The sequence below is a fragment of the Euphorbia lathyris genome, chromosome 10 (genome assembly GCF_963576675.1).
Source record: "Euphorbia lathyris chromosome 10, ddEupLath1.1, whole genome shotgun sequence".
NCBI lineage: Eukaryota > Viridiplantae > Streptophyta > Magnoliopsida > Malpighiales > Euphorbiaceae > Euphorbia > Euphorbia lathyris.
Genome location: NC_088919.1, coordinates 68537204 through 68548348, shown reverse-complemented (window position 1 = coordinate 68548348; position 11145 = coordinate 68537204). Strand labels below are relative to the sequence as shown.

The window sequence follows — 11145 nt, the reverse complement described above, 5'->3', positions numbered from 1 at the left end:
TTTATATAACAAAACTCTCCGAAATGATATGGATGGCGATAAGTTATAAATATGATAAACAACGACTCCTAGTATATATACGGTTAATGATTTATTCTTGCAATGACGACTACATGTAGTGTGACCGACCCGTGAAGTACTTAGACTACGTGGTTCCTAGTCAAGGCGTGTCTAATGCTTGGGACCAGAGATTAGGGCCCGTAAGTTCCGTGGCTTGTCAATTCCTACGGTTTCCGGAGCGTCACTTCCGGTAAGGCAACACCTATATGAATCCCTAAAGATAGCCCAAATGGCGTCGGAAATCGCGTTCTCCTACACAATAATCAATTACGAGTATCAAAACAAGTAACAAACATTAACACGTATATAGAAAAGAAGATTATGAATTATAAATTATAAATATGGAGAATGTAAATATGAAATACAACCAAGCCTGGTACATAGGAAGAGTACAAGCTAATTAGCAAGTGAAAAGGGAAGAATTCACCCTCGGAACTAGCTAACCGGACTCAAGGCCGTCTCTTAGGACATGGAGGTGGAGCTTTCGAGCTTGGTGAATGGAGAAGGAACGGAACTTTGACGGAATATCGGGATCAACGAACTAGCCCGAAAGGGGATAGAGTTTTGCTAAAATAAAATGAAATCTCAAACTATATTACAAGACCTTAATTTACAAAAAGTTGTATATCAAAAGAGGTGTGTCAAATGAGTGCTAGTCACTCTTATTTATACACATCAAGCTAGGGGCAAAATCATAATTCCACAAGATACAAGCATGGAGCAACATGATTTTGTGCATATTTCCCATTCCTACAAGCATGGAGCAAAGCATGGAGTAACATGATCATAATGACCCATTCATCCAATAATTTCTTGCATGTGGACTTAATCCTGGTCTTGTTGTCTCGACCACGCCCCGCGTATAGTGATATACGCCGTGCGTGTTTGAACTCCTGGCGTTTTATTGCTTGAAATACACCATTTACACCTTGCATATCCTAAAACACGCCTCGCGTACCAATGGTTGACTTAGGAGACAATGCAGTCTGACGTTTATGATTGGGCTCATCATTGCATCTACGACCCGTGTAGATTGGGGTACGCCCCGCATATTAGTGGTTGGATCCCACGTGGAGTTCGCAGATAAGGCAATTATTTCTGACTAAGTGTTCCATGCCCAGCGTGAGGAGTGATACGCCCCACGTATTTTGGTAGATTTCCACTCCTTGCTCGTACCTGAAATACAATTCTCGAGAGCTGAGTTAGCTTGACGTTTTATTTTCTAATATTAATCAAACATAAGGAAAATTAACCGAAAGTACGTAATTTATTTTTATTTTGTTATTTTATTAAAACACTCTATTTTTGTAATTAAACTTATTTATTTCATCCAAAATTAACCCGTAAATCACGCTAAAAGATATGGGTAAAATACCCCTATCATCATCCCCTTTCCAAAGTAGTAAAAGTTGGTGCAAAGATGACGGAATGTATGAGTTAGAGTGAATCCAATCTCGACAGAGCAAAACTTGATAACTTGCCGTAGAGTTCACCATAAAAATACCGCCATAGTGGTTTGGGCATCGATGGTAAGTTGCACAGGTAAAACCCCATAGGTTTTAGCAATTTCGTCGGTAAAAGCTGAGACAGAAATTTCTGACCTCATTATGTCGCATACGGATTTCTCGAGAGCTAGTGCCATCTTTAATGGCATAATGTTAATGGCTGAACCATTATCAAGTAGAACTCTCGATAAGGGCTTGCCATCAACGTGTGCTTTGACGTATAATGGCTTAATATGGTGTGTGGTCGGCGGAGTGGGTTTGTCAAAATAAACCCGCTTCATCCGATCTTCTAACGAAGATCTTATTGTAACACCACCTTGTCGTTCTTCTTGGACTTTATTTCTTTCCTCCTTTGTATCTTGACTTCTGAAATTTATTGGTAAAATTAGAGAAGTAGCAGCACATCCAACTTGGATCAAAAAGTCTCTGACACGAATTTCCACTTTTTTCTTTTCTTTTATTTTTCCTTTCGAAACGTTGCAAGAATCGATACTAGACAACTCCATTTCATTTTTCCTTCTTCTTTCTGCCTCTCTCTTTCTTATTCTTCTTTTTGCATTTTTTGAGAGAGGTTGTGGAAATTTTTTATGTCGGTTGATGAACCATTTTTCGAGGGGAACTTGTGCCGGTGGAATAACGAAGCGTGATCGGCATTGGTTTGTGCCACTTTCATTTTTATTTATTGGTTTTTGTTTTCTTCGTGACTTTTCTTTCTCTTTGGTGGTTGGCAAAGTGCCCTTTGGTACCCAAATTTGTTTTATCTTTGGATGGTCGGGGCGCCCTTTTCTCTGACTCGAGGTTTTGCTATGGACATTATGCTTAGGAGGTGGCATCTCGATGGAAGTTGCATTTATCATTGTAGCGGCTGGAAATGGATCCTCATCAATCAACATGCTCTCTTTCTTTTCAGGAAATTTAAGCACGCCTTTGTTTATTCTATCCTGCACCGCATTCTTAAAAACAATGCAAGATTGTATGTCGTGGCTCCAACTATCATGATATTTACAATAAGTTTTTCCACGAGTTTCATCTCTAGACGGAATAATATGTCCATGAGGTAAGGTGATGAAACCTTCCTTTAGCAAATACTCAAAAAGTTCCTCGGTTTTAGAAACATCAAATGTGTATTGCACATTTGTATTTCGTCTAACCACTTCGGGAGCTTTTGGACTTTTTGCTAGTTAGTTCGGCTATAGCTACCTCATGTGCCTCATTGGTTTCTATATCCTGATGGTAAATACCTACAGAGTTTTTCTTCCTACGATTATCCTCGCGCATTAATTCTTTATATTCTGACACTTTAGCAACAAGTTTATAATAATCACAAAAATCAATGCCTGGAATTTCTTCCTATTTTCAAACTCTAAGCCACGTTGAGCAATTTTAACAAACTCTATTTCAGGAATATTAACTCGACATCTCTGCCTCATTTTCTTGAAACGATTAATAAAACTTTCAATGGACTCACCTGAGCACTGAACCATACGAGATAGTTCGGTGACACATACCTCGGGCTCAGTTCGATAGAACTGAGCATGAAATAATTGTTCCATGCGACCCCAGCTTCTGATAGATTCAGGTTGTAATTTCGTATACCAGGTTAAAGCCGGTCCAATTAGTGATCCGGGAAATAAACGTAAACGAAGCATATCGAAGTCTTGCTCCGCACTAATCCCACTGCATTGGAATGAAAATCGGGCAACGTGCTCGATGGTAGATTGTCCACTTTCACCTGAAAATAAAGAAAAATCTGGAATTCTAAAATTGTGAGGAAATGGATATCGCTGGTCGTATTCCCTAGGGTAGGCTTTCTGAAACTCCGGGTGGTACACTTCACGAACCGTAGGTCCATAAATTTCTTGCACGATTTTCCGAATATGTTGCCTATCCTCCGCTTCATTACATATTTTGCTCCTCAAACCTGAAACACGAGATTTGTTATTATTATCACGAGAATTCTCACGAATATTTTCACGAGTATATTCGCGGGTATGATCACGGTCTTGATTTCTCCACATGCCCCCCAAACCACGGGCATTGTTGTCACCATAGTGCTCCGAGTGGGTATTAGGTCCGGTGTTAGACCTAAAATGAGGCGCATTTGGGGTATTGAAAATTGCTCTGAGTTTCTTCGATCTCCTCGCTCATTGAATCTTATGTTTTCTTCACGACTAGGCGGTGGCCTATATCGGTCGCCTTGGGGAGTGCCTTCCCTTGTGTTATCTGAAACATTGTGAGAATTCAAATTTTTAGCATAAATTTCAGCACACCTATCTAGGATTTTATTTATCTCATCAGTGAGATTATTAATCTTGTTTTTCAAATTAGGTTGTCTCCAAGCTTGCATCATCTCGGTTTGAGCTTTAACTTTTGCGACATCTCGGCTACAAGCCTTTCTACGTTGCGCATATGAGCCTCTTGTCATGCAAAGAATGCATCGAAATCTGGTTGTCGCATTGATGTCCGATGAACATCTTCCAAATGGCTCACGGTCTCGGCAATATAGCCTTCGGGTATATTCGTGTCCACGTTTGTATCTTCATTCCTCTTCTGATTTTCATCAGACTCCGGAACGTGTAATTCTCGACTTGTATTTTTCTTGGATGGCATTGTAAACAACAAATAATATTTAGGAAAGTTTGGAAATAAAACACCAAAGTAGAATATCACAGCAATAAAATACCACATAAATACAATACCAAAATAATTAACTTTTGGTTAAATAGTTTAGTAATGAAAAAAAATTTAAGCCTAAAAATAGGGAAAAATTTGGTGAAAAATTTTCGGTACTAAAAAAAAAAATGTTTTAGGTTCCACTGGGCGTGCCAAAAATTGTTGGCGTTAGCTAACAAATTTTGGTGATAGTGAAGTGGGGCGAGAAAGGAGTCTGACACAAAAAAAAAATATTAAAGAAAAATGTTTTTAAAATTTTTGGCAAAACTTAAGAAACAATAGTTTTGATACTAATAAAAAAATGTTTTTAGGTCCCACTGGGCGTGCCAAAAATTGTTGGCGATATTTTTAAAATATCCCAATTTTCAACCTTGATACGCGAGTGTGGGGATTAAAAATGGTAAAAATAATGCGGGCGTGCCAGAGAAGCTAGTTCTCAAAGGGTAAAATGGTAATTGAATAAAGTAAATAAATAAAATGCATCTAAATTACTTGAATTCTAAACGAAAAATGATTGACGACCGTTACAAGGACTGAAAATAAAAACAACGGTCTTGGCCTCGACGTTACTTGACAGGTCGGTCGGAAAACAGTTTTTAAATATAAGTACCAAAAATAGAGTAATAAAACGACACAAAAATATAATTTTTTTTTTTAATTTTCTTTTATATTTTTATTGATTTTCTAAATATTTTTCAATGTTTTTTCTATTACAAATAATGATAAAGCATGAAAATTACAACTTAAAAAGAAATAATAACTTTAAAACTAGAAATGTAAGTAAACCATAAAAAACAAATATGTACGAGATGAAATAAAATTAAACCCATCTTTTTGATCTCATTGGGATGCGCGAAATTGAGGACTGGAACTCCAGAAAATCGTTTCGGGAGCTGTAGAGGTCGGATTATAGCGAAACGAAGGCCAATATTTAAACTTAGTGTGCGAAGGAAGGGTTTAGAACTGGAATTTCAGAAAAAGGTTGAGTAAATGAGTGGGAATAAATTATTGAAAATTGGGTGACAGAATAATTGTTTGATGGTTGAAAAACAAAAAGCTTGATCCTGTTTCGTGGAGGGTAATTTAGGGGCGATTAAAAAGGCTATAGGATGTCGTTTTTTACGAAATAAAAATTGAGAGTTCTAGAATTGATGCCAATAAAGAGATTAAAATTAATTTGGGCTAAAATGATCAGCTAACGAACTCTAAACAAAATTTGGAAAACGGACAATGGTGAAATTTGATTTAGACTAAGAGAGCTTGAACCGAGAATTGGGTAATGATCTTACTGACTTAACTAAGAGATTGCAAAAAACGATTTAAAAATTGGTTGATTAAACTAAGAGAATTTCGGATTTGAAGTTTCCGAAGATTGGAAGCTTTTTTGAGGAACTGAAGATTAAAGAACTAATTCGGGAAATTTAAACATTGTTTAGACTAATTAGATGCTAAAGAACGATTTCTACGAATCTAAGGATTGATAAAAAGGCCGATTTTGGCAGAGAGATTTGAGAGACAAATTGAGTTGTTCTGTGTTTTTTATTGATTTTGAGTGGGGATTCGAATGAAAGAATTGAGTTCTATTTATAGGATTTTGAGTAACAAATCTCATGTTAGTGACCCTTAAATTTCTCACCCATGATCCCATTACCTTCCCATAAGTTGAAGAAAGAAAATGGTTGAGTTGAGAGTTGGAAGAATGGAGGTAATGCCGTGAAATACATTCCTCAAATAGGTAGACATGTTCAAACCATTGCTTCTCTTTGAAAAATTCTACCGGCTTCGTTTTAGCTCCGTTTTGCTCCGTTTTTGACATTCCGAAAAGCTAACATCCCGAAATTTCTGAAAACAATAATAACTGTCTCATATCTTGCTGTTTCGGGGTCCGTTTTCGTTGTCGAAGTTGCTGGACGGGTTACTGAAAAATGGTGCAAATTTGCCCCTGATTTTTATTATTTCTTTTTCTTTTCTTTTTATTTCTGTTTTCTTTTTATAATAATCTTTTGACATTATTTTTTTGTATCGCATTTTTATTTTATTGCAAAATGAATTTAATTGAAATAAAATAACTATAGAGTAAAAATTATAACCTATGCTAAAACACAAAAAATTTAATTAGCCCCCAACAATTGCCCTCTATTTTATGCGTAAAAGATTGGAAAATGAATTTTACACATAAAATAAGTCTTTTATTAAATTTTTTTTACCCGTAAGTACGGATTTTGTTGAAGCTGAAATTGTGTTTTTTGCAACTTTCTCGTCATTTTTACACATGATTTCTGCTGGTTCATGGCTCAGAAAGAAAGTAAAGATCATCGATGTAAATTTTGTATGAAAATTGACGGTGTGTGATGAAATTGCTGGATGACTTGCTGAATTTTTCTTTGAATTACGAGACATGCTCATCTGCTGCTGCATTTTCTGATATTGCAATCTCAATTTTTGCTTGCTTGGGCTTTGACTGATATGCTTGGCTGCTGCTGAAATTTGCATCACTCATGCCATGCTTGTTGATGCCGAAAATGCTCGTGGCTGCCTTTATTTTCCTTCGTAACTAGGATCAATTTGCAATCTGTGTTTTCTGTTCATTTAAACAAAATAGCACCAGTTAATTGTACATTTAGTTTAGTTTTGTCTTCCAACTGTGACATTTTTCCTTACCAAATAAATGTGTTGAAATTCGTTTGAGTTGTTTTGAAACAATTTAAAGCCTTCAAAACAAAACAAGAATCAATTTCATTTACTAAATTTTCTCCCATTCCTTAAGACGATTTTTCTTCTTTAGCGTGTAGAAATCCCTCTACCATCCGTCCACTCTAATTCTTGTCGGAGATTAATATAAAAAATATTATTCCACTTAATTATAAGCATAATTTTTTAGTTCAATTAGTTATTTACTATGAAGCATGGACACTTCCCTGGAGTCCACGGCGGCATCGGACTCGCGGGGAACACGACCGGACATGTGTCGGACAAGGCAAAAACGTGTCCCCTGCATTTTTTTTTTTTTTTGTGATTAGGGACACCGCTGAGATACAGCAAAGACACGGTAGGGACACCAGACGGACACAGCTGCAGAGAAAAAAATTGTAAAAGTTTAAGGGTTTTTCTTAATTTTTTTTAAAAGAGATGGTTTAATTATAAGATTTTGATAAAAAACATAATATATAACCATTGCTTTCTCTCAACATTCGCGACTTTTCCTTCTCGTGTGCCATATAATTCCTGCTTGTCAATGGTTTGATCAGTAGGAGCTGAGACAGAAGAATGAGCCAAGACCTTCTTCAGGACGAAGCAACTAATCAATAAGCAACGAAATTGGCCTTTTTCTTGCTGTAGTCTTTCTCTTTTCCTGTGCGATATATTTGGTGTTTGTCTGTGCGTTTTTATGGCTGTTGAAATCTTCATCTTCTCTGCATTTTTCTTGCTGTGAAGTCATATGCCTTTCATCTCCTCTTTATAAAATGACTTATTTGTATTTATCATGTTTTTTTATATGTAATATATATAATTAATTATATAAAAATTTTCTGTGTCCTGTTGCACTCATGTCTTATATTTTTTTAAAATGTCATTTGCCACACCCGCACTGTTGTCCGCACCAGAGTCGGTGCTTCTTAGGTTATTTGACATGGTATCAGAACTATGGTATTCAATGTTGGGGCTCCTGCTCGCATTAGTGTCACATACCAAATTATTTGTGCCTAAAAGGACCTTAAACATCTCATGTTGCTTAATTGAAGAGCTATATACCTCTTTATATACTCGAGGCAATCCTCCCTTTTGAAATACCTTTTGGACCGAGTTATGTCTTGTTCACCATTCTCAGCTACCTTCTCTCATAAAAGCTTCTAAACCTGCTGAAACTTAGTTGGATCTTTCTAATTATTTCACTTAACTTCCCAGCCATTTTTTTTGGTAGGAAAAGGAAAATAAAAACAAACACAACAAAAACTTAACCCCGGATTAGCCTCGGGAAGCTAACCCCCACAACATCCTCCAAAAGGAGCGAAGAAAGAAACACAGGAGGAGAAGAAAATGTTGCGACTCCCCACATCTCTTCATGGCCAGCAGCCGCCAGACGATCCGCCACCCCGTTCCCAGCCATTTTCATTTCCACAAATAACGTATTTTTATAGCACACAAGGCTGAGCCAATTTGTTTTATAGTTCTAGGAGCTTCAAAAGTTATTTGCACAGAATAAATATTCCTTTTCACCCTCACGGAAATTTCTATTAAGTATTTGTAAAATTTCATTGGTCAGTAGTATTATTATTGGAGTACTGTAAATTTTTTCAACTGAAATAACTATATAGAACACATTAACTTATTTTGTCATATGAAATGAAAGAAGCAAGAAACTCCAACAATATTATGAAAACAAAACATAGCATTTCCTTTAGGAGGATGATTTTGAAGACAAAAACATTGAATAACAAAACAACAACAACACGATATGAGAAAAATCCAAATAAGCCCTAATCATTTTGAAGACAAAAACATTAAATAACCAAACAAAAACAACATGATATAATATGAGAAAAATCCAGATAAGCCATGATTATAATATAGCAATTCATGGAGAGAAATTTGGTGGTTATGGAAGCCCGGCCAGCTCACTTCCAGAAGAAAAAAATCCAGATAACCCTTCCTCAGCTGCGCTCGAGGAAATGGTCCCAGGAAGCTGAATTGGTTCAAACCCTAACGGATTTGCATTGGAAGAACTACCTCCAAAATCTGTAGGAGTAACCCCAATTCCAAAATTTGGTGGCCATGGAAGCCTGGCCACCTCACTTCCAGAAGGGAAAAATCCAGATAAGTTTTCCTCAGACGGGCTCGAGGAAATGGTCCCAGGAAGCTGAATTGGTTCAAACCCTAAGGGATTTACATTAGAAGAACTACCTCCAAAATCTGCAGGAGTAACCCCAATCCCAAAATTTGGTGGCCATGGAAACTTGGCCACCTCACTTCCAGAAGGGAAAAATCCAGATAACCCTTCCTCAGCTGCACTGGAGGAAACGACCCCACAAAGCTGAATTGGTTTAAACCCTAATGGATTTACATTAGAAGAACTACCTCCAAAATCTCTAGGAGTAACCCCAATTCCAAAATTCGATACACATGGAAGCATGGCCACCTCACTTCTAGAAGGAAAAAATCCAGATAACCCTTCCTTAGTTGCACTTGGAGAAAGGGTTGTAGGAAGTTGAATTGGTTCAAACCCTAACGGATTTACATTGGAAGAACTACCTCCAATATCTCTAGGAGTAAGCCCAATTCCAAAAGGGTTCGGATTAGGCGGAGTCATAATTGGAAGATCAAAATAAAGATTTCCTCCGGAGAGTCGAGGACCAAGAGCTCCCACATCACCTCCTCCGCCTCCAAAATGCGGCGGAGGTGGAGGAGGAGTACGAGGAGGAGCCCCAGAACCCGAGCCACTTCCTCCAGCAACATTATCGCTGTTCTTCAACATATCCAAAAACCACTGATCCCACATCATGGAATCAATAAGGTTAGCCCTAATTACACCACTTCCTCCTTGTTGAACCATCTCAACGCTAGGAGGCAGCGGCGATGGGGGAGGCCTAAATACACCAGCTCCTTGTTGAACCACCTCAAAGCTAGGAGGTGGAGGGGGTGGCCGCCGAGCCACTTCAGTCCCTGGCTGCACCACCGGAACAAGAGGAATAGTTCGTTGAACATAACAAAATCTCTTCTTAATGTCTTCCATTCTTTCCTCAATTAACCAAGTTAAATACAGAGTTTCATCAGGCTGCAAACAGTTATAATCAAATTCTCGGAGATTCAGCTTATTCATGAGAAAAGATAATTCACCTTCTCTATTCTTCTTGGCATCCTTGTCTGTAAGTTCCCCAATTTTTCCCATTCTCTCCTTCAAGAAACTTTCTTGGTTCATCATTTTTTTGCACCTCTCCAATTCAGGGATGCTTAGGAACTTGGCTATGATCTCCTTCACCTCCGGCCGGGACGGCCAGATCATCATCGGCTCAGCTTCATCTGGGCTGTAAATAATCATAAATGCTTTTACACCACAAAGAGTGGTTAGCTCCTCTACTTTCTTACAGGCCCCCACGCTTCTGTTCTTCAGGCAAGTTTTTCTTGCTCTGTCATTAGCTATCCACGTTAGCTTCACCTTCTTTCTTGTCATTCTTGTTATGCTCTCTTTTCTAATTACTTCACTTTCTTCTGTGCACTGAAACCTAGCTTTGGTTATTGTTATAGTAGAATGAAGATAATGACTCTAATAAAATATTATTTTTTTAGGGAAATTCAGTTAGAAACTATCTGTCAATATTCAGACACATGTGGCCTCTTTTTGGTATGTAAGGTTTTATCTTTGCTGGATTACAGATTCTTTAGTCAAACAACGTTTATTTTTGGCAATGATACTTGAGTAATTTGTGTTTTTACTAGCTGGGACAGCATCTGATGCTTTAATTGCTAGCTGGGCGCCATTTGATGTATGTTTCCAGATAATTTCTGTAAACCAGTTCCAGTTCAAGGTCAGATTCCAAAGGAGCTAGCAGACCCTCCTTCTATGGGTAGGTGAACCCATTGAACCACTCATTCTGTGTTTTACTCTATTTTATCGGGTTGGATTTATAAATGAGTCGTGCTTAAACACGGCGAAACTTAGCTCGAAAGCTCATGAACTGGCTCAGTATAAGGTAATGAACCGGCTTGTAAATAAGCTTGGTTTCGATTTTTTTTAATAATAATATTTTTATAAAGAGGAATATAAAACAATGTAGTTTTATGTAAATTTTAGTTTTGTAGGTTCCAAAACTATATGGTTTTGTATTAAAAAAAATGTCAAATGAATATAATCAATTAAAATAATTAATGAGTTGTTCGTGGAGAATCATGAACAAAAGTTACGAGTTTC

The 11145-nt window shown here is 37.4% G+C and overlaps 1 protein-coding gene across 1 annotated transcript; it reads right to left on the bottom strand.

Moving 5' to 3' along the window:
- Nucleotides 1-8727: 8727 nt before the first annotated feature.
- Nucleotides 8728-10407, bottom strand: LOC136208206 (uncharacterized). The gene has a single exon (XM_065999005.1). It carries the CDS (start codon nucleotides 10405-10407, stop codon nucleotides 8836-8838), a length of 1572 nt encoding a protein of 523 aa, XP_065855077.1. The 3' UTR covers nucleotides 8728-8835.
- Between the last annotated feature and the right edge of the window lie 738 nt (nucleotides 10408-11145).

Bases quoted from the DNA above. Each gene is read 5' to 3' on its own strand.
- LOC136208206 (XM_065999005.1), bottom strand. From the start codon at position 10,407: ATGACAAGAAAGAAGGTGAAGCTAACGTGGATAGCTAATGACAGAGCA.